This window comes from Aythya marila, assembly GCF_965140915.1.
Source record: "Aythya marila genome assembly, chromosome: 5".
In the NCBI taxonomy this organism is placed as follows: Eukaryota; Metazoa; Chordata; class Aves; order Anseriformes; family Anatidae; genus Aythya; species Aythya marila.
In genome coordinates this window covers 21,371,072-21,394,851 of record NC_139046.1, presented here as the reverse complement: position 1 = coordinate 21,394,851, position 23,780 = coordinate 21,371,072, and the positions used below count along the sequence as shown (strand labels likewise).

General features: G+C 48.2%; 1 protein-coding gene across 1 annotated transcript in view; it reads left to right on the top strand.

The window, feature by feature from the left end:
* CD81 (CD81 molecule) overlaps positions 1 to 19,236 on the top strand; it is a 28,314-nt gene extending 9,078 nt beyond the window's left edge. The window contains exons 2-8 of the mRNA XM_082761634.1: positions 940 to 1,054; positions 11,767 to 11,864; positions 14,540 to 14,614; positions 17,128 to 17,235; positions 18,161 to 18,256; positions 18,605 to 18,694; positions 18,969 to 19,236. Of these exons, the coding sequence (XP_082617760.1) occupies positions 940 to 1,054; positions 11,767 to 11,864; positions 14,540 to 14,614; positions 17,128 to 17,235; positions 18,161 to 18,256; positions 18,605 to 18,694; positions 18,969 to 19,031 (645 nt within the window). The 3' untranslated portion in view covers positions 19,032 to 19,236. The remainder of the gene's footprint in view (positions 1 to 939; positions 1,055 to 11,766; positions 11,865 to 14,539; positions 14,615 to 17,127; positions 17,236 to 18,160; positions 18,257 to 18,604; positions 18,695 to 18,968) is intronic.
* Positions 19,237 to 23,780: the final 4,544 nt, after the last annotated feature.

Here is a 23,780-nt window from a genome sequence, read left to right as displayed (position 1 = left end):
CTTTCCCCCTCTCTTTGATGGTTTTATATAAAAGGGATGTCAGGGATAACACAGTTAGTCCTGCTGGAAGCCTGCTCCTGTCCCCCATTTCCATTACCTGCCCCCTCCCCTAGAAGAGAAAATGCTAAGGAAGCCTTTCATAACATTTTCCATTACCTGAACATAATGTACAAATTTTATTTTTTTCCCCAGCTCTCTGGGGAAAGGAACAAGTCCCTTTGCCAAATGCTGCTGAGGACGGGCATTTCCCTGTCTGTCATCAAGTTTGATGGACTGGTTTATAAATCCCTGCGGGTATAGCTGGTTGTATTGGTTTTGCTTTTAAACGAAACCCACAACCCTGTGTGTTCATCGCAGATAAATGAAATCAGGTGGTAACAGCTTGTTGGGAGCAAGGGGTAATGAGGGCTGATCCTGATTTCTGTTGAAAATCCCCTGGGTTGCACACCTTGTCCTTCTGAGGTGAGACTGAGCCTTCTATGGTAGCCGAGATAAAACAGCTCTGGGAAGGAAACCATGGGCAGGAGCTGGAGGCACCGTGCACCTGCTGGGGATGAGGGCTGCTCCTAACGCTGTGCAGGGTGTGTGAATCACGGTGTGTACGGCTCAAAGTGCTGTGGAGATGGGACAAGGAGGATAGAAAAACGTAGAAATTCTTCTCATAGAAAAGCCCAGGTGGGAAGGGACCTCGGAGATCATCTGGTACAACCTTTCACTGTAAAGCAGGGCACAGTCCCTGTGTCTAGCCAAACCTCAGGAGTCTCAAACTCTGGAGAAGCCACTACATCCCCAGGGAGGCTGTTCAGTGACTGCTTGTTCTCACTGTAAAACCTTTTCATCTCAAAGAAGAATTTGCAGAAAGCCACAAAGCAAGTGGCCCTGCTCCTGTGTGAGAGGTTTGGCTGTGGGTAACGCATGCTTCCTCTGCTTTCTCCCCAGCTGGCCGGAGGGATCATCCTGGGAGTGGCCCTGTGGCTTCGCCATGACACGCAGACCACCAGCATCCTCTACCTGCAACTGGGGGACAAGCAGGCCCCCAACACCTTCTATGTCGGTGAGTAGCAGAAAGCAGAACTAAAACTACCTGATATTCCCCTACTGTGTGGGCCAAGGGCCTTGATTAAATGCCAGCCATGCCTGAACGGTGTAACCCAAAGTTACGGCAGCTAAAAGTGCAGAGGGACCTTTCTTTCATTGCTGGGTAGCGCCTTTTGTTGGTCTCTCCTGGGGAAAGGATGCGTGACTGGGGATCAGGGAGGCTTCTTGGAAGCAAGTCTCCTTTCCTCTCCCAGCGGGATGTGAAATCGCTGAAGGAGTGGCTGGCAGCGGAAAGGAAAACTCGGAGAGCTCATGACTCATGTTCTCCAGGAGGGGAAGGTGGAATGTCTGGGTATGGTTGAGCGTGATCTTTATTCATTTGACAGCATGCTGGCTTGCGGGAAGACAGAAACCATATTTTGCCCTATTTTGCAGTGATCGGTGGTGGGTGAGGGAGAGCAGCTTTTGCAGGCTGTGGGGCAGGACTCAGGGTATGAACAGCCAGGAAGGGGTGAGGGCCAGTCCCTCCTGAATTCCTTGGATAAGAGGCACAGAGAGCACATACCTGTATGCCATGGAAAGGAGGAGGTTTGAGTCTTCCCCTTTCCACAAATGAAAATTGGTCCCAATGCTGCGCTTTTCCATGGGGTTGAGGGAAGCATCCATCCTGCGCAGTGATATTCCCTTGTGCCTGAAAGACCAGTTATCTGCTGAGAGATCCATTTTAAAAAGTTTTTTTGTTTTGTTTTGTTTTTTGCATATTTAGGAGCACCAAAGCATGCTGGTGGGGTCAGTCAGGTGGACAGAACCCCTTCTAGCTCGGAGGATATAGGTGTAGGAAACATGCAGAGCTGGACCCACCTAACCTATGTCCTTGTCTTGCCTGTAGCTGGAGTTACCTTCCTGGAAGGGTTTCTCTGCAGTTTGCTCTCCTTGCCCATCAAGCAGCATGCCTGAGCCCTTTTTCCCAGCAGCTGCTCCTGCTGTAAGCAGCAGTGAGTTTTGCACGGCAGTTGCCTGCTCCCTCCTGCCTTATACCCAGAGCTGTATTCAGAGCATTTCCCCTTTGTGTATATTAAACTTTTTTTTAAAAAAAAAAAAGAAAAAGAGAGAGAGAGAGAGAGAGAGAGGGAGAGAAAGAAAAAAATGTTAAACTCCTTCCTTTCCAGGAACTGGTCCAAACATCTCCTTCCTTCTGAGGCCAAACTGATATGTCCCAAAACACATTCCTTCCAAAACCTGGGAGCATCCTTTGCTTTTCAACCCTTTTTTGTTTCGTTTTCATCCTTTGGCCATTGATATTTAGATGGTAATGAGGAAAACACTGCAGGAACAGGGTGAGTCCCACCACCTCGCTGGCTTCCTGGTGCAGTGGACATCCCAGCCCCAAGGCTGTCTGTCTTTAAGTTACATTCAGCAACAGCTCTGCCCGGATTCCTTCTGGTGGCTGTAATTTCCATGCAGTAATAATAGCAGAGCATTTCTTTCAGCTGCTGCCTCTTCTAGCCAGCCCTCTTGAGCCTGAAGTCTGGGATTCCTTTTTTTCCTTTCTTTTCCTCTCCCCCCCAACCCCGGACAACTGACACTCCCTGCAAAGCAGTGCACGCCCTCCTCTTTCTCTCTGCTGTCCAACGTCCACATGCACACAATGTTCCTGCTTTGGGAACCTCTCTCTTAAGCCCAGGGCTGGCCTCCGGAGCTGTTTTTTTTTCCCCTTGCAAACTGCTTCTTGGTGCCTGGCGCATCCCAGGATCTGTCGGGAGGCTTTCAACACCAGCCAGGCTGTGCTGTGGGACGGGGGAAGCAATAAAACCCTTGGAGGAGGCAAACGTGCACAGTGGGGTTTTGTACTTAGGGAGGGGGGAAGTGGCACTTTGCTGGCTCCTGGTTTTTCCTCTGTTTCCCTTCCACCCCCACCCCAAAAAAAAAAAAAACAACAGTTAAAGCTGGTTTGTAAAGACTGCTTCTCCCATGTGTGTGTTGGGGGAGAGAAAAAATATTGCATGCAGGATTGGACAGCGATGGGGAGGTAGGAGGAAGGGGATATGGGGAGTGAGGCAGCTGCTGGGGGACAAAGTGCGATGTTTATCTGCCTACAGCCTGCTGCAGACCTTCACCTCTGCCCAGAAATAACCCAGGTTTCCACCACAGCCACCTCTTCTCCTCCAGCTCCCCAGCCCCCACTGCAGAGCTTGCGGGGCTTTTTCCGGGGATTGCTCTCGAGACATCTGATCCTGAGCACTTGTTGCAGCTTCTGCTCGTGGCATTCCCCATTTGGCCAGGGGAGCTCATGCCACAGCAAACAGCACGTTAACTGCTTCGGTGCTTCCTGCTCGTCCTCCTCTTCAATTTGGTTGTAGTTGTAAATACCAAGCCCATCCTGCCTCTCAGCCATGGTATATTGCTGCTTCTAAGCGTATGGAGGCTGTGAGACATGTTGATACCAGGTCAGAAACCATCATTCAAGGTAGCTAGCAGCATGGATGAGTTGGATGCTGACAACTGGTTAACTATTTCTTAGGTATCTATTCACCCACTGCCTGAAGTCCTGTTATTTTTTATTATTTTTATTTTTAAAAGTGTGATGCAATGAGCTATGAGAGCCCCCACCGCCAGATTGTCTCGCCGACCCAAAATAGGAAATCTGCGTCCAGCTGCTAATAGCAAGCAATGGAGCAACACGACCCGGTGCTTTGATTATCTTATCCCTGGGAGTGGGGCCAAGCTGCAAGGAAGAGTGCCAAAACATCCAGATTTGGGGTGCGATTTTCCATGTAGCTTCGGGGGTGGGAAGAGGGTCGGTTTTGCTTCTGCTGTAGTTTTTCCCCCAGCTTTTAACTTTTTGTTAGGAACTCCTTGGCTGGCTTGCGTCTCGTCCCCAGAGCACAGCGGCACCGTCACTCTTTGGGAGGGGTGTGAGGATTTGGACAGGCACACAATAACAGATTAAATTTGGATCTGGAGGCTGTTGCTATCACTCCCTTTCTCCACCATCCTGCTGGGTATCACTGCCTCAGTAGAAAGTTGAAAGGCGATGAATTATTTTGTTATGTTTGGGGCTTTTTTCCCCTAGCAGCCAGGCTGATTAAGGTGGCAATTCCGGGTCTGGCTCCCAAGCAGCTGCACGTCTGCCCTTGAAGTCATCAGGGTGTGATCCCCACCACTGGCGAGCTTTAATGGGCACCTCGTCCACAGCATTGCTTTTTGCAAGTACCTTCAGGGGGTTGTGCAGGCCTCCGGGGGTCTGATGCTCGCATTAAAGCATATTTAGCAGCATGCAGGAAGGGATCAGGTCACATATCTGAGCTTCCCTGGTGTTCCCTGGTGTCCCTATGGCATACAAGGATGCTCCTAACCATGGATTCCAGATATGGCCAGCAGCGCAGAGCACCCTGACACATGCTGAGCAGTGCTATGTCATCCAAACAGCATTGGCAAAGCGATCAGCGGGGTGCCGTCTTTCTGCCCATAAGAGTGGCTTTTTTCTTAATTACCCTTTTCAGGGGTAATTGGGCAAAAAGCAGCCATTTTCAGAGCTTCAGAGATGGGTATTTGTTGCAGAGGAATTCCCATCTTCATCCCCATCCCTCCAGAAACACTAAAGTTGGCACCAACGTACTACAGCAGGGGGTTAAACTCAACAGCAGTCCTTTGGCTAAACTGCTTGTGGAAGGGCTATAAGATCCCAAGAGTCCTATTTTAGGTCCTTGTGCTCTTCTTCAAGGCCCAGTGTGTCAGTGGTTTTCTGATGGAAGTGTGAGCAGTGGCCAGGCGTGCGTGCTCGGAAGTGGAAACCAAGCACAGCAAGCAAAATGGGCGGTTGCAAAAATAACATGTATGTGGTTGTTTGGTTTTCTCCAGTAGAAGTACATGCATTTTTTTGTCTCTTGGAAATGAGCCTATTTACGGCTAAGGACAATTTAATTATTTAATCCCCTAAAGAAAAGAAGACTGAAGTTTGCTGGTTCTAGATTTTCCTTTAATCACATTTTTCTTTAATCAACTTCTTCAATATCGAAGGAATTCTTTTTAAAGTAGTAGTTTTAGTGCAAAACACTTTGTCAATACTTCCTGTTAAGTATATGGCTTATAACATTTATCTGACAGTAATTATAACACTGTTTCTGTATTTTTAGCACGGAATTCAGTTTCTATTAAAAAAGCCACTTATATTTCCCTGTGTCCCTTCATTGGGACCAGCTCCTGAGGATCATTTACTCTGCAAGCTAAAGTTGATTATGACTTAAGGCCGCTTCCCTGCTGGCTTTGTAAGTCTTTACTTAAAATTGGTGACAGTGAGTTATTTTGGGTTCAGACCTACCCAACTGCAAAACAACTTGTGTCATCACCTATTTGGGTTAGGTTCAGACGGGCAACCTTGTTTTCTCTCATATGCAGCCTATTGGTGCTCCTCAGCTTTCTGAGAACGCCAAAATAAAGAGCAGAAATGCAGGAGGGGTTGTCCAGAAGCACAGAAGGATTTAGGTGAGCAAACTTAGATGTCACTGAGTCCTTGAGGCTGGCAGCGTTGTCCCCTGTGGTGATGGTGGGAGAGTTAAGGTTGCTCCAGCCATCGGTTGTTTCCATGGTTGGTCCTGAGCAGAGTCTGTAAAGGAAAGAGCTTTGGTTCCTGCTCAGAAGGGATCCCTGTTATATCACCGGGGTGCACCAAAGACAGGTGAAGCTCAGAAACCCCTCAGTCCTTCAGATCCACAAGTAGTGATCCCCCTCCCTTGTCCCCTTCCATTGGCTGTGCCATGGGGACCTGTGTCAGCCATACTGTCTTGCTTTCCAGAGCTGCTTAAATGAGTTTTCCTGTGAAAAGCTGCCACATGTTTAGGCATACGATGTCCACAGGACATCCTCCAGCAGATGTCCAGAGGTGGTCTAGTTTGGGGCAGCATAGGATAGCTCTGGGCCTTCGGTGCTGTTACCATGGGCCATAGTAGTGCCAAAAGCCTCCTGCCAGCTCTCACGTGTGCCAGTGTTTGGAAACTGAAATCTCCATCCAACATTTCCCATGTAGGCAGAGCAGAAGAAATCTGACTGTGGCACTTCTGCCTCTGTGGGATCACTTAGGGTATGGGTGTGCACACATGTGGGTGTTGGTTTGGGTTTTCTCCGCTCTTTCCCTCTGTTTTTACAATGAAGGCATTACCTTTGCTTCCGTCCCGCGTTGCTCTTCCCCACAAGGGCAGCATGTATGTCCTTTTGTCTCCGCATGCGCGCCACGCAGCCCCCGGAGAGCTTTCCATGCTTTGCAACAGTGGTGCTCCATCTGGAAGGCATTAGCAGCCATGGAGCAGCAGCGTTTTTCTTAGGAGAGGGAGCAGAGGGGAAGGAAAGAGCTTCCCAGTTGTCACCATCAAACCCTTTGCTTTTCCGTTCTTTCGCCCTGTTTTCAGGAAAGCGCTGTTGGTCCTGCTGGCACCATGAGATAGGGGTGAGCCTCCAGGGCTGGGAGGATCTGCTGGGCCAATTCCATGGGCAGTCGGACAAAAATGTGCAGGAGACCCACCCTCACAGGCTGCCCCGTGCAGCCATCCCTTTTCCACCAGGTTGTGGAGGGACTTCCCACTCCCTGCCCTCAGGCTGAAAGGAAGCAGGCTACAGCCAGGATTTTTTGGCTCTGGAGATGGTGTTCTTCCAGGATTGGTGCTGCAGGGTAGGAAGGAGTCTCCTTCCCACCTCCAAATGACGGTGCCACATTCAGAATGACCCGACCAGACCCCACTGCAGTACTCCCTTTCTCCCTGGCAGGTTCGCAAAGCCCTTGCGTTCACGGAGTCCCCTCCCAGAAGCCGATCTGTCGGAGTCTGAAGACAAAAATCTCTTTTTCCCTCCCCACTAAGGCTTTTGGAGCCCTGGCCCTGCAGCTCTATGCAGGAGGAATGCCTCTGCTCTCTTGCCCCCTTCTCAAAGTGCATCCCTGGAGGGGGCTTGCAAGGCTTGGGGGACCGTGAGGGTTTCCCAGGAAGAGTGGTGTGATGCTGGGGATTTTTCTTTTTTGTTTGTTTTTCTTTTGGAAACATTGCCATGGTGACCTGTGGGGGAAGAGACTGGCTTCCATTAGCTTAATGAGTTAAAGCTGGCAAGAGAGAGGAGGGAAATGGGGGGGGGGTAGGTGGGAGAGAGGATGTTGTTTGGGAATGCCCCTGCCTGGAGCCACACAGCTTCTTGCGCAAGGGGAGAGCTGGCTTGTGCTGACCCTCCTCACTTCAGAGGAATTTTGCTGTGCTTCTTCCTCCTTTTATTTGTTTTTATTATTATTTCTTCTCTGTTTTTTCTATTCATTTTTTTTTTAACTTCCCAGAAGGGACAGGACATGAGTTTTACAACCCTGTGGGCACCAGCAATGTGGCTTTAATGCTGGGGCAAGCAGCGACGTTTAACACTGCCTTTTTCTCTCCCATCCCTGCTCCGAGCACCAAGCATGCTGCTTTCTACCTGGCCTGGAGGCATCATCTCCACAAGATAGGACCTAAGCTGGCCTCTTAATTGCTTTTTTCTCCACCCAGCGCCATCCAGAGAAAAGTGCTCGGTGGCTCAGTCCCCTGTGTCTGAGGTTCAGGTGCTAAAGCTTGAGGAGTCCCCACCACCCAAAGCAGCATGTGCTGGATGAGTTTTACTCTGCTGCTGCAGCTTTTTTGGTGTTTTATGTTCTGATGCTCTGGAGTGAAGAGGTCATATCGTGGTTGTGGTGCTGCTGCTTTGAATTAAGATGGGACCCTAAATCTCTTGGTGGTGCCGAGGTGAAACTGAGTCTGGGTGGCCCCGTTTCGTGAAGCTTTCCAGTTTTCCTCTCACAGGGAGATAACGGGGGACTCGAGGCCCTGGTTTGTGTGTGGCAGCTTCCTGCTGAGAGTGGTGCCTTGGGGTTCAAGTGATGCTGTAGGAATGCTCAGGACTGTGGGACCATGAACACCTCCAAGTGGTTCTCTGGAGTTCCCAGGGTCTATCGTGCTTCACTCAGAGGGGACAGGATTGTTGCAGGCGTTTTGTATTTTATACCTCTCTGCTTTTATCCTTTGTTTATGATAAACAGCCTTTCTTGTTTTAAAAACCCTGTGGAAGCTGCCATACAAATGCACAAGCAAGATGTGAAAGGCAGATGGAGCTTTGCTCAGTCACAGTTGTGCCAGCAGAGGCTCGGGTGCTGCTTCTGGCCGAGGCGTTAAACGTTTCCATCCAGGACAGACTCGCAGGAGTTAATTCTGTCTCTGACACCACAGCAGCGAGGAGGCTCAGGCTGGGAAAGTCTGGCCTGGCATTACAGAGGACAACGCCCCATTCAGGGTGGGCATGACAAGTGTCTTGCTCACAGACACCCAAACTGCGCTGTCCATCATCACCACGGGCTGCCAGGAACGAAAGCAAGGACGTGTCAGGTTGCTTTCTGGGAAAGGGCCTGGTTGTACCGGGCTTTCTGTCAGAGAGTGGTCCCACTGCCTGGTGACTCCCTCCATCCAGGCTGGAGGGAGAGACGGGGCACCGGCCCTTGTCCTTCAAGGGGAGGGATGGGTGTGGGAAAACACTCGTGGCCCGAAGCATGTGTTTGGGTGTTTTGGTTGCATTTGTTGTTGTTGTTGTTTTTTCCCATGCAGCATGAAAATGTTCATTGTACAACACTGTTATTTGTGTATTTTGTGCTTGGTTTTGAATAAGCCCCAGAGCAGAGTCCCACTGCATTGCCTCCTCATAGCATCTGTTTGTCAGTGAGAAAAGGGGGCGCCATAAGGGCCATTTATTTGTGCCCCACACTGAAACTGGCCTTCATCCCAGAAACCAGACACATCCTCTGGGTGCTGGTCAGGAAGCAGTGTGTGGGACATGGGGCTGGTGGTCCGGTAGTTGTCCATCATGACCTTTAAATGAAGCACTGGAAGGAGCTGGTGTCTCGTATGCCCATGGGTGTGCACTGGCCGTTGGGTTCCCTGCAGCATCTCAGGCTCCAGCTGTGCTGCATCTGTCTGAAGCCAGGGTGGGCAGCACCAGTGGTGGCTGAGGTGACGTGTCCCCTTGCCCACGGCCCAGCTTTGTCTGCTCTGTGCTGACCTCATGGGAGGAGAATTCAGAAGCCGCTGCACTCAGGAATGAGCAAAATTGATTTTGCCAGAGACTTGTGATGAAGACTCTTCCATGGAGCCACCCAGGGCTGTAAGATGGAAAAGGTTGATGCCGTTTGGGTTGGAAACCTAAAGCCTCAACATCACTTGCACAAGTTGAAGGGGTGAAGGCAGTAGCATATTGCAGTGATAGTAAGCCAGCTTTTTTTTTTTTCTTTATTTCTGAGAGACCACTGATCACACATTGTTCTTCTCGAAACAGCACTTTCGTTGCTTCTGAAAACCTCCATCAGGCACTCTCGTGCTTGGCAGGTGTCCAGCAGCCGGCCTTCACTTCCCAGGATGCATTAATGCCTTCCCATCACCCCCAGCCCCTGCGGGGCACACTTGTCCCATGTGCACCCTAGCCTGCTGCCCACTTGGGAGAAAACTGCTTTGTTCCACCTCAGGCAGGTGGAACCCCACAGCTTTAGCTGCTGGCCTGGCCTTTCCAAAAAACTCTCCCTGGGGGTTTGTCTTGGTCATTTTTCCCTCTCCTCATGCCTTCAAGCAAGGAGCTGTTGTCCCATCCCTGCTTGGTCAGCTTCAGGCAAGGCCCCCCGCCTGTTGGCTGGGTTTTGTTGATGCCAGATGCCACCAAAGACCCCTTGATAAGCATCAGGAGGTGCCACTCATGCCTTTTTCCCCTTTTGCTCGCAGTAAGCAGCAGCTCGCTGTGAGGATGTCAGTGTCACCGGCAGTGAGCGCCGTCAGGTTTTGTGAAGAGGGACATCCTGCTGGGTCAGCTCACCCCATTGTGCTGTGCTTCCCTTGCATCTGGCTTCCTCCCTCCTGCCTCCCACTAAATATAGCCAGGGGCATTGTGCAAGCGCTGGGCTCTGTCCCGCTCTGTCCCCTCGCCTGGGACAGAAGGGTCCTGGCAGTCAAGTTGTGCTGGTGGTGCTTCCCTTGCCAAGTGGGGTGGCTTTTGTTTTAAAAAGGGAAGGCTTGGGAGATGAAGTTGACCTTTCCTGAGCTTGCAATATCCATTAAGGAGAGTTAAACATGTCGGGGTTATTATCGTGTATCGGGTTTTTAGAGGAAGGTTTAGCTCTGCTCTCACAGAATTTGGTTGTGTCATGCGTGCCCTTTAAACTTTACACATAAATTATCAGATGATTGCTTAAAAGCTACAAAGATAAGAAAAACCTTGGGCACCATGGGCACATAAAAAGCAGTTTTGATCTTGTTTGTACTTTAGTTCTGATCCTAAGAGCTGACTGGCTGATTAATAACTATAAACATGTTTAGACTCCTAGCAAAATAAAACACTTCATTGAAGGGATGTCTCTCTCAAGCACTGGGAAGATTTGCTATATTGCTGTTAGCTTTGAGATGCTTATACATTCATAAGCATAAATATAAAATACCTTCTTATTCAGATTGGTTTTTTTTTCTCACTTTGGATTAAAAATGACTGAGGTCTTGCCTGATGTTGAAGTATTTCTTTGATTATTTTTTGCACACGTCAAGCCACTTTGTTACAGAAAGTGGAATTCACTTACAAAATAGTAGACCCACAATACTTGAGAATGTTAGTTAACTAAAAATACCCGAAATGTACAAGATACATGAGGAGAAAGCTGTGTTTTTTGGAAAAGGAGACAGTGTTACCGAGCTGGTAGCATTGCTTGGCTGGGGAAGGAAAGCGTGGCTCTGTACCTCAGCTAAGTGCTTGGTTCCTGAGTGAAAATGGACTTTAGTTCCTCTGTTTTCTCACTCTCCCTGCCTGGTTTCCAAGCCTTGAGCTAGTTGGGAAGCAACTTGACTGTGCAAATTTAATAAGTTGAAATAAAAAAAAATCTCTGTGGAAGAACCTTTGACAAACAAAGGCTAGATTATATTAACTGGGATGCTTAAGCAGCACTTTTCCCTTAGTTTTGTGGCTTGTCTGTCTCTGAAACATTAGCAGGATAAATATTTGTCTGATGTTTAATCTAAACAAGCCATATGCCTTATTGTTTGTTTAAAAAGATATGTTAACTAATCATTTTTTATCTCCTCTGCTTAAATATTTAAAATAGGGTGTCATGGGAACTCCAATAATGCAGCTTTCAGGACACTGTAATGCCTTTGTCTTCCTTGCTACACCCTCTTCCTATCATTGATCGCGCTCTGTGTGTTTCCTGTGATTTTGGGGGTGGCTGCTTTTTCAAGTTTCAGTATTACTACCTTCAAGCGCTTTGAGGCCCAACTGGTCTAAGTTGTGTGATTTGCATTGGTGCCGGACCAGCCATGAGGTCTTGGCTAGCACAGAGGGAACTCCTGTGGGCAAATTCACCCCAAATGAGCTTACTGATGCTGATAATGTTTATTTTAATGGGAGGAACAATAACAGTGGCCTGAAATAGGGTCTGAACTCGGGTAGCTGTGGACCACTTCCACCAGCCCATCTCGGTTCACACCTGAGGACCCCATTGTCAGCAGAAGAGTAGCAGAGCAGAAAGCAGGGTGAGACACGGTGGCTTTTTCTGCTGCTGCCACGTCAGCCACCTCTGTTGCTCTCAGGACTTAATTATGCACACCTGTAATTAGCTATGGAGCCAGCATGCCTGGTCCAGTGGTGGGATGCATCTTCAGGAGGCTCTGCAGTAACGTCTTTGCCTCTCACTCTTCCTTGCAGGAATCTACATCCTGATTGCAGTCGGTGCTGTCATGATGTTCGTGGGCTTCCTGGGATGCTACGGCGCTATCCAGGAGTCTCAGTGCCTTCTGGGAACGGTAAGGGGCTCAGCACCATGAGGGCATGCGGCCACTGAACCACCTTTTTCTTACCTAACATCCCCTACAGCTTCCCCTTTTGTTCTTGGGTTTGGGGCCACCTGTGGGGAGTTCAACGTTTGTATGAAGTCATCTAATATTTTTACCTGTTAGGGCTAGGAAACAGCAAAGATTTCCCACAATATCTTAGTGAGGGTGTCGAGGTAAATCTTGGGAAAACCATTACTGAAGCACTACAGGCATCCTTGATGGCAGGCAGCAGCTTGGGATTCCTGGCGTGGGATGAGCTTAATTGCACAAGCTGCAGGCACACCAAAAGCCTTGGCCTTGGGGGTGAGGGAGACCCAGTTATTTGTAGCAAGTTCTTGCACGTGGTTCGGGTTTAAACCAGATGCCAGGCTCCATAACCATCACCAGGCTCTGCCAGCCTCAGGGAGAAGCTGGCTGTAAGTGGCCCCGTTCATGAGCCACCACGTGGGTGTCCTCGTTCTGCAGCCCTTGGGATAACCCTGTTTCAGGGCTTTCTGTGATATCTGTGATATTTTTTTTTTTTTTTTTAATTTGATTTTTCCTCTCCTCCCTCCCATAGCAGAATTGTATGCAGAAGAAGAGAGTGCTGGCACGTACATACCTGCTCTTGGGCTGTTATTGAGGCATGTCAGAGCTTTTGGCACATTGTGCTTGAGAAGGCAAGAAATTGCACAAAAAAAAAATAATAAATTGAAGGGATTAAAAAAATACATAAAATTTGGAGGGACTTTCCAACACTTGGCTTCATTGAGCTGGAAGACTGTGATCCGGTGACCTGTGGGTGTGGACTCAATTGGGACGGAGGGAACTGAAGCTTCTTGCTCTGCAGATTGCCTCACCTCTGGTTCCTTCTTTTTCTACATTGGCAAGAAGGAGGGGGGCTCTCGTCAGCTTTAGTAAAGCACTTTGGAACATCGTTGGGTGAGAGCTGTGGCAAGAGTTTGCAGGCATTACCATTGCTGCCGGGAATAAAAGGAGTCTGTGTGCAAATCTGACAGTGGTAGTTGTAGCAAGGTCTGACAGCTTTGGATTGTTGTTTTTCTTTTTTTTGGCATGAGCTATTACAGACCCTGAATTACCCCTCATTCCCTCTTGAAGTTGGAAAGAGGATTAAGAGGGCAGATGGTGATGGTACAAGGTACCTGCAGCTCGGCAGGGGAACCGGCTGCTTTGGCTGCAGTTAGCAGCTCTACCTGCTGCGTGCTGCCCGTCTTTGCTCACACCTTGGCTTGCCAAGGGGAGGCTGGAGGTGCCTCCTGATGATGCTTTCTGCTGGCTAAGGCTCCCTCCGGGCTCCAAGGACATTTCTAGGCAGCATCCTTAGGGTGCTCCCCAGGAGTGACCAGGAACACCTCCACGCACCTGCCCAAGAACAGCTCCGTGTTTCCATGGTGTAAAGCTGCATCTTCAGCGTTTTACAGCTAGCTTGCAGAAGCTTACCTGCACTTACCTGCAGAAAGCTGGATCTCCAAATCTGAGGTGAACAAGCCAACCCTCACTAGAGGGTAACCACTGCAAGAGTGAGCCCTAGTGCTTAACCAGAGAATTACAGTGGCCTTGTGCTTGTGGTTTAGGGTGATGTGGGTCCCAGTCTACCATGGGAGTTCCTGGGAAACCAGTGACAGATAAGTGTTTAAATAGGAGTTGGTTGTTCTAGGGCAAAGAAGTTTGAAGTCCTTTCCTGCAGGTAGGTCAGAGGTCCTGTTCCTGTTGTGCAGATATCCCTTTGCTTTTCTTGAGAGTAAGGCTGGCTTATAGCATCATTCTGGAAACTCCTGTTTGCCCTGTTGTGGAAGAAAAGGTCCTGAATGTGTCTGAAAAAGGCACTACCCAGAATGTGGGGCTGTTTCCCACCTCATACTGTGATTTTATGCCATCTCCTGGCTACTTTCACCTCTTTTACTTATTTCCATGGGGCTTTTCTTAGGAAGAAGCCACTGAGTGTGATGTGGTTGCAGAGGTAATGTGGGCTGTGTGGAATGTACCTGCCTGTGTCTTTCTACTTGGCTATGATGTATGGTCTCTACAGCATCCCATGTCCAGTCTATTGGACCTCCCATCACGTTACTGGGATATGAACAGAAAGATGGAGGAAGGCTTGGAGTGGTGGCAGGGAGAAGGAGGAGTGTTGGGGTTGTGCTAACAGGGTGAGGCTGTGGGAAAACATCACTGCTAGTATTTATGCAAAAAACTGCAGTAGCCTTGCAGGGCGGAGAATGCCAAGAGAACTGGCCATAAATCATACCCTGCAGCTCCTCAGCAGCCAAAATGTGCTTTTAACCCTGTGCTGGCAACTCCTTGTCCTGGGAGCATCTGTGGCAGAGCAGGAAGCTAGGCTGGATATTCCTGCAGCCATATCAGGAGGGGCAATTTGTCTGGTGGTGTGCAACGCATCCTCATGCCTGCAGGTCCCTGTGTGGAAGAGGGCTCTGATTGTCCCTTCTTGGCTGTACCAGTAGGAAGTTTGGGCACAGGGTGGCATGTGATGAGTTGTAGGAAAATGTGCTTGAGCAACGTGTGTGTGTGAGAGACCTTGCTCTGATCTCCCCCATCAGAAGTGCTGCTCCGCACCCCTACCTACCTTATCACTTCTTTTTCCTGTAGCCAAGTGTACTAAGCATCCCTCTCACAATTTGTCTCCACAGTTCTTCACTTGCCTGGTGATCCTGTTTGCGTGTGAAGTTGCGGCTGGAATTTGGGGATTTGTCAACAAAGACCAAGTAAGGCGACCCTAAAACTTGTGGTGTGGGGCTGGGAGGCTGGGGTGGGAGCACAGTGGGATCCTTCTGCTCTTACAGTCCCAGACTGAGTCCCAGGAGCTGGGGTTTGCTACGTGACCTGGGCAGGTCACTTAACTACTCTTGGCTCGGCTGCTAACCTTTAAATGTGAGAACTTGATGGGAATGGCTGCCCCATGCGGTATGTGGTGCGATGTCTGGGATAAAAATAACCCCATCTGGCTCAGGTCTCCTCCTTGCTGCCAGCCGCAGCAGGAGTGGATTTATGTGTGAAGTCGAGGAGGAAAAGCCACCTGCACGCCTGAGGTGCCAAGGAGCAAAGCACAGACCTGGCCGTATGGGAAGGAGGTGTCACTGAGTACACGGGCTGAAACCGGCAGCTTTGCACCTCTCTTCCCGCTGCCTTCCCTACGTTCGCTCTCACATTTGCAAGGTTTGGTCCAAAAACCACCAAGCTGTCTGTGTGTGGGAACCAGGGCCATCCTGCGGCAAGCAGTGGGCTGGGTGTCCACCACTTGGTCAGTGCAAGTTTGGGGAGAGAAGGGGATTTACTTCTGCTCACAGCTATGTTAGGCTTGGTGGTGAAGCAGCAAATGTGTTTACAATGAAATGTAAGGCAGCTGTGGAAGTAGGTGGTGGCCAGCTCAGCTTTCACTTGCATTTAGGACACAGATGACCAGCTCGGCTGTGAATGGAAACACCCTTGTAGTGATTCACAGGAGAGCATGACTTCACCAGCATAAACTCTTCCGTGGCTAACTGTATTACTATGCAAGCAGGGTGCTGTTCCCTAGCAACTTCGGCGAGCTAATTAACCTTTGCAGATGTTAGTTTGTGAATCCTGAGGAGCCCAAGATGTGCGATTGAAATGACAGAAAAACGAAGGCTGGGTAAGGAGGGAGCCTGTGGCTGTTGCTCTCCGTGCCAGGGAGAAGGCACCTGGATAAAGGTATAAAGAGCATAAAGCAGAGAAGTGTAGGATTTGCCAATGTGAAAGGAATGACCTCAGCCACCTAAAATTAATTTTGCACTTCGAAATGAATGGTAGCAATCAGTTGGCTCTGTCTGCATTTTCAGCTGTGATGAATGGGCTGTTTGTACATCACTGCTAGCAAGGCAAGCGGCTTGCTACTCCCCCAGCATGGTTGAGGGCATCTCATGAGCACCAGGGGCTGGGAGCGAAGTGCTGGGTGCTCCCAGCCACACTGTGTCACTCTCAGGGGACACCCAGTGGATAAGGTGGGAAGCCCCCTTGGGTTTACAGCCCTGGCCAATAGTCTGGGGGGACAGTCATCTCCCAATGGAGCAGGCAAAGGATTTTGTTTCACAAAATTGCAGGCACTCTTTCCGTGATCCCGCCTTGTCAGAGCTGCTTTAGATACAGAGTGAAAGGCGAGAAGTACTTTTGTTTTTGTTTTTGTGGTTTTTTTCCCCTTTACCAGAATCAAATGGTTTGTTCACAGGGTATTGCCCTCCAAAGCAAACTTTTTTGAGCATGGAGAAATGCTGGGATAATTGATTGAAATCATGCTCCTTTTTGCTGCAGTCTCGTTTTTCGTGTGCTAATCCAGTGTGCACTGCCAAGAGCAGATGTTCTGGAAAGCGCTTTCCATTTCATACTTGTTCATATTTTTCCTTTGCTTCTTTCACATGTCCTCCTTTCATCTCCCTCCGAAATTATTGGAAAGTGTTAGAGGAGAAGCCACAGGGTCAGTTTCTCTGAAAATTAGTTTTTTTGTTTGTTTGTTTTTGTTTTTGTTTTTTTTTCATTGGTTGTTGCTTTTGTTTTTTTTTCACCATGGAGCGTCGACTCCCTGTGGGTGTCTGTGGTCTACCAGGCCAGGTGGCAGAGCTGGGGTATGGATGTGACTTCTCATTTACAGGATGGAGGTGTCCTGCTCCATGTAGAGACCCAGCAGGACTTTGCCACCCATCCAAGAGCATCAAAACCTCCAGCTGCAAATGAGCCACGTAACTAGGCTTTAGTGTGTAGTCTCTCCCAGATTATTCCTGTCCCCTCTTAGCCAGACAGGTTGAGGTGCCCATATCTACTGATATCCACCCTTTGCTTGTTTGGTTTCCATGCCTTTGGTAGTTAAGAACAAGCCGTTTCTGAGTTCCTGGCAGTGTTAACAATCCACACAGCTTGAAGACTATCTCAGAGCTTGTGGTTCAACCTCTGTGGCTTGGCTGTCTTTGCATGCTACAGAGAGCTCGCAGAGCACTGAAACAAATTTGGGTGGAACCTGCTGGCTGGTGAATGAGGTTCTTAATGTTTGCTTTTTGAAAGATGCTGTGGCTGGAGGGACTTGAGCCCCGTGAAAGACAAGCCTTTCTCCACTCACCTGGGTGAATTAGCAGCGTCTGAACCTGTTTAAAACTTCTTGTTTACCTGCAAGTGCCGTTTGAGGGAACCGTCCCTGTTCAGGCACATCCGCTGGATGGGTTTCCTTATGCTCCCCTGGCTGAAAGAGACTTTTTGCGGTCTTTCCTAGATAGCCAAAGATGTGAAGCAGTTCTACGACCAAGCGTTCCAGCAGGCGCTCATGGCAGATTCAGACGCGAGCAACGCGAAGGCCGTAGTGAAGACCTTTCACGAAACGGTGAGAATGTCAGAGGTCTTGCTGCATGCTCAGGTTGGGCCACACATGCTCAGCCCAAGCTGGTGAATGGGGTCTGCAGTGCCTCGAATTGCACGTGGTTAACTTCTGCATGGGGTTTGTCGGGGTGTTAACTTCTGTATGGGGTGAGCGGTGAGGAGCGGCTGCCACTGTGTTTCAGATGCTCCTCACCAGAGAGGAAGAGGAATTAAGTTGTCCTGGGGTGGGAAGTGAAGGCAGTGCTGAATACGTAATGCTTAGGAGTGAACTGAGTGCTGAGTTTTTGCTGCTTGTCTTCTGAGCACTGTGCCAAAATTCTCCTTGACATAGGAATTTTGTGCAGCCAGAGGAAATGAGAATGTGGGAGGAAGGAGAAGGAAGCGGGGTCAGGAAAATGAATAGGAAAATCAAGGTCTAAAGCATATAATGCTTCATTTAGGTCTTAGCCTGCTAGAGGTAGCTCTTCTTAGGGGTCAGGTAAAAGAGTTCCACCCTCTTAAATATTTTGTCCTTAGCACTGTGCTAGGAAGTCTGGGCTGAGCTCTAATGAAGTTGTTTTCGATCCACCTTAGCACTCCGGATTAAGTAAAACTCAGTGGAAGACAAATGCTGCTCTGAGGAATAATTAGAGATCTCTGCTCAGCAGGAGGCAAATCTCTGGAGGGAGTCGTGTTCATTCTCCTCCAGGATACCAGGCCTGATGTGTCTGGGATCAGTGCTGGAAGCAGCTGCATTGCATGTAAAGAAAAAAAATGAAATTAGAAAATTGTTTCTTCCTCCTCCCCTTCTTTTTCCCCATCCAAGGTGCCTCTTTAGTTTTAGGTGGCTTTTGGAAGTGTTTAATGGCAGGGAGAGCATTGCAAGAGAGCATGTGCTGTCTGCTAACCTCTTGGTTTGTTGTTGTTGTTTTTTTTTTTCCTCTTTGTAGCTGGAATGCTGTGGTCCTGATACTACAATAGGAGCAATCTCTGCGCTGTGGAGAGAGGACCTCTGCCCGAAGGGCTTCCAGAAAATCTTGGTTCAGGTAGGCTTGGCTGCTCTTCCCCTGGCACATCTTCTGTGAGGGAGCTTGGCTGCCAGGGAACTTTGGGGATTTATTCAGGATTTGGATACCAGGCAGAGATTTCATTTATCTGGGGATAAAGGTAGAGGGCTGTCAGAGGTTTGTGTCAATGCTCCCCTTGCTGTTCCTGCTTGAGGGGCTTACAGAGGGCTGATGTCCAGTGGGAATTCCTAGAGCCAAGGCATGGCATGAGCCTGGAAGCATGAGTAGGACCTGGGGGAAAGCAGGAACCTTGGACCTGCCTTTTTGTATGCCCAAGGGGGTGTGGGAGGAAAGCAGGTCTGTGACCACAGTGTTTCTCTGCTTCAGAACTCGAGCTGCCACAAAAAGATTGACGAGCTCTTCTCCGGGAAGCTGTACCTGATCGGTATTGCAGCCATCGTGGTCGCCGTGATCATGGTAAGCATTGCAGCAGGAAGGAAATTTGCTATCCAGGACTTACTGGTATCGGTGATCTTAGGTCAAAATGGCCTGATCCCTGAAAAAAAAAAAAAAAATAGCAGCAATTATGTATCATCTCTGCTTTTATCTCTGGCATGAGAGTGTTTATGTGGAGAGGAGGCTGGGGGAAGACCGGAGGCTGTGAGGTTGTCCTAATCCCTAGCTTGAAGGGGGGGGAGCTCCCACGTCTTACAGGTCAGCACCTCACCAGTGGCCTTGTGTCTCCTGACAGATCTTCGAAATGATCCTGAGCATGGTGCTGTGCTGTGGCATAAGGAACAACTCCGTCTACTGAGACGTGAGAGCCGGTGAGGGGAAGGGGGGAGCAGGGCGGACGGCGCTGGAGGGGACCCCAAGTGCCACCAAGTGACCAGGAGACATTTCAACAAAAGACAAAGAAACCTATGTATATAAATACTTCCAATATTACCATACAGTACTTATCATTTTTCTTTTGAAGTACTTTTTTTTTTTTTTTTAATAAATAAAACTTTCCCATATCCTTGTGGCTGAGTTAGTTACACATCAGTTTTGTGTGATAGGGAAAGCTGCTGTAGCAGGAGATCCAGTCCTTCCTCCCCTTTCCCCACCCCAAAAAAATCAGAAATATTGTTGGTGGAGGATGTACAGAGGGGAAGGCTGCAGCCTGTTCTCAGAAATCTTTGCATTTGTTTTTACTCTTTTTCAGCACGGACTGTTTTTTGTTTTTTTTTAATATACATATATATATTATTATATATATATATATATAATTTGATGATGAAGCAGGATTTCTTGATGAAGCAAGATCTCTTTTCCCACCATCACCCTGATTCCCTGGCTTTTCCAAGCCTGGGAGAGAGAAGAGGAAGCAGCCCTAATCGTCTTGGTGTGATGTTTCCCAGGGGAGATAGAGGTGGATTGCTCCTATCGGACCTGTTTGCAACACTAGATAAACTCGTAACAGAAGTCACAATTTTTTGCATTCTCTGAAGAGTGCGGATGTTTTGCGCTTTTTTTTTTTTTTTTTTTTTTCCCCTGGGGGTTATAACTTTATAAATTGGCTCATTTCCAAATATTCATGACATTAAGGGTCAGTTGCTGGGGGTGTGAATTTTAGTCACAATTTTTCAAACACAATCACCTGAAAGCTAAGTCACTTTTTTTTTTTTTTTTTTTTTTAACTTTGTTAAATGTTTCTTTATAGACATAATATTTTGGGAGAGACTAGTGTTGTACAAAGTTCCCAATGTTAAGCTGATGCCTAGATACAAGTGATATTAGGGAAAGAAAAAAAAAAGAAAAAAGATGAAGAAAAGTCCTTAACCTTAACAGTCCTACATTTACATATTGCAGGATGACTTTGGGGGGATTTCCAGCTGTATACGTACATATTTAAATTTCATCTTTACATCACTCTCCTATTCAGTGAAATTTTCCTTGCTTATAGCATATCGTCACACACTGTAATATTGCTGGGAAAATTTTGTAACTTGATTTTGAAAACGAAATAATTACTTATTTCTTAAGACTTTCCATTTCCAGTTACAATAACAGCAGGAGATGAGCTTATCAAAGCAAGGGAATTCAGGATTTAAGATTGCACCAGTTAAAACACTTTTTTGTGCCCTGGTAAGCTTTGATTGCCAATTATGCGTGCGTGGCCTCTGTTGTATGCCACTCTGTTACTGTGTACACAGAGGGGAAGAGTGACCCAGGATCTGTGTAATAAAAATCAGAGTGTCTCTAAAAAGATGATCTATGTGTATAGTTCTATAGATATATATTTTTAAGCAAAGCCTTTTCCTTAGCTGTAGGGGCATTTGAGCTGGAAATGCTAGCATCTCTCAGCTCTTTGCCACGTTGAAGCAGGGGAGGAGAGGAGTTAAAAACCCACGATCACCTTCCTCACTTCAGGAATATTTCCATTTCTTAAAGCATTTCACTTTCCCCCTCACCTTCAAGTTGCAATTAAGAGCTCCAAATCAGACAGGGAGAGAGACCCGGAACTATTATGAACTAGCACCTTGTCCATGGCATGTGGGTGCCATGGCCCCTGCCAAACGGGGACAGGAGATTCCTGCACTGAGGCGAGCTGATCTGTGCAGAGGCTTTTCTCCCCTTCCACTCACCCCTTTCCTGTCCCTACCTTTTAGTATATAGGGCCTTCTGAAAAGTCTATATAGGGGTATATATATGAAATTGTGCTAGGTAAGAGGAGGAAGTGCTTCAACAGATCTTTGGTTTGAGTGGGTTGGAGAAAAAAATCAGCCTTAGAAACAGCCTTAAAAGCAACACTGCCCTGAATGTCCACTTTGTGCACATGGAGAATGAGACTTGGTTTTGCAATAGGTAATCCCTTCCCCTGCTCCCCAGCGTAGCTCCTTCAGGTCATCTACTCTGTTACGTGGCTATATGTATATGCATCAACCAAGCATGTGTGTTTACATATATGTGCATCAGAATTGTTAGCATACAGAATGGATGTGTAACTTGCCGCCTTTTTTGTTGACTGTTGATAAATGTGTATAAATATGCCATTAAGCATTTCAATTCTGTTTTCTTTCCTTATACCATATTTTTGATATTGTTCAGTATTCAGTTGATGCTGCGTAAGTAGCTGAAGCTCTGTTTGAAGATGGACTGGGTCCTCCCTGCAGAGAACTCAGTGCAGGTTGGGCACGTCCTTGGATGTTGTAGCTTTGGGGGTCTGCGTTGTCCTGTGCAGGATCAACTGGGAGAAAAGTGGTGCTTGAAGAGGGAGCCAGGGCTGTGGGAGGAAGAAGAACAGGGTGTTTGCTCAGACCATGTGCCATGCTGGCTGCCATTTGCTCTTTGGCTCCTTTCAGAGGAGAGCGCCCTGTGCCACCTCCTGTCTATGTGGATGCAGGAACTGGAGCTGGACAGGAGGGAAGTGACCAGGGCTGGGAATGTCCTGGGGAGATCTGAAGGAGTTCTGCAGGGACAGTAATGCTTGCTGTGGAATTCAGCTGAGGGTCCCCATGTTTGACTGCATAGTCAATCCCAAACAGATGATAGATGAAATTGAGGGCTGTAAATACAAACCTTCCCTCTCTGAGGAAGCATATTTCTGGAGCAAGTGGCAGCTGAGAAAAATGGCTGCAAGCCTGAGCAGGGAGGAGAGAGGCAGGTGGGGAGAAGCAGAGTGAGCTATCCAGGTCTAAGTTCAAAGACCACATGGAAAGGTCAAACAGAGCCACTGACAGCTTAACTGAATGCTTGGGATTTTTTCATACTGTGGAGCATGCCACAAAGCAGTGTGTTGAACTTCTTTCTGCCTTTTTTTTTTTTTTTTAAGAAACAAAACAAAAATCGATTTAATAAACATTTCTCATCGTGTGCATAGTGTGATGAACCGCTGCAATTTTACAACCAGTTAACCTTGACACCAGGATGCTTTGTGAACCAGGCTTCAGCAGCATGGGTTTTTCCAGCCTCGGCGAGGGGGGTGGCAGGCTGGGGATGCATCCAGAATGGTGCTGAGGGACAGCAGAGAGGTTGCTTGCCAGCAGCGGTGGCTGCTGCAATTGTGCCCCCCTCAATGGAAGGGGGCACAGCTGTGGGGGAGCTAATGCGTATTGCAAAATGGGGTGACTGTGTTGAAATTCAGGGGAGGGGCTGTGGTGGCAGTATTGGGCATGCCCATGGGGCTTTTAAAGTGACCGAAAATAGCCCAAAATGCCCTCAACTGCCATCCAGCCAGGGGCTGGGCTGTTTTTGTGGCTGGTCTGGTAAGGCCACCGCTGCTGCTGCCGCCTGCCCCTCTGCACCATCAGGGGAGAGCCCTGCTGAGAGTGAGGGAGTAGGCCGAGTGCTGTGATCCCACACCCGCCTTTCCTTCTTGCTGTGTCTTGGACTTCTCGCTGCGTTTGAAGCATGGCTGTCCCCAATGGCCCCTGGCCATTGCCTGTGCAGAGAGGGAGGGAGAGCGATGTTCAGCTGCCATGAAGGAAGGCAAGCCCTGCTCCCTGCTCCTGGCGGCTGTGCCTGTGCTACGAGATCATCCCCATCTGTTGTTCTTTCACTTGTTTACCTGAATGTTAATGGAGTCGGACATAATGACTTCTGGAAAGAAAGAAAAAAAAAGATTTAAAAACAATAATAATAAAAAAAGAAACAAAGCAAAACCTTCCCTTGTAAGTCGATTTTTAATGATGTGTTGTCAGATCTTGTTTCTTTCCATCGCGTACAGATTTCTGACGTGTCTTCCAAGGGAGCAGGGTTTTCTCGCTCTTGTGTCAAAGCAGAATTCGGGCTGCTTTAGGGAATGCAGTCCTTAGCTGACCTTCTAGGTGGTTTCCCATGAATATGATGCTTTGTGCTTCATGCCTTAGAACGTTTGGATTGTGGAGCTGTGTTGTTGCTCCAGATGGGTATGAAATTATTCTTACCTCTTCAGAGCTAAGATTAAGCTGATGTGAGTCACTGTCAGACTCAGGATAGTGTTCAACAGTAAGAAAAGCAATAGTGGAAACAAACTGGCAAAGCACAGCACATATTTGGCATCCAGGCTGTGTGCCTTGGGACATCAGCCTGGAAGCATAGCTAGAATCTTAAACCTTCCCCAGCTAAATGCTGTACCTTGTTTGCACCTCAGGTTTGACTATTAACACTCATGCTCAGAGCCAGATGAGTTGTATGTGCTGGTGGTGCTGAGATGCTGAGAGGGAAATGGGCAAACCAGGCCCTTTTAAGGTGCTGTTAAGTGAAGACACAGGTTGTGAGTGGAGAACAGCAGTCCTGCGTAGGAGCATGTGAGGCTGCACAGATAAACCACTGCTAGGGGAAAGGGTGGGTGGAAAGCCTGCTGCCCAGTTGTTCTCATATTACACCAACAGCCATGGCTTAGGCTTTTTTTGGAAAAATGTTTCTTGTCCAGAGGATTGAAGGACTTAGGGACAAGGGCTGACTGAAGGGCCAAGAACTTCAGCTTCCTAGGAATACTACCGTGGATTTTATTTTTATTTTTTCAAACAAGAATTTATGCAAATTAAAAAAATTAAAGTGTGAATTTTTCTAAGCTATACCAATTTGGGCTTTTTCC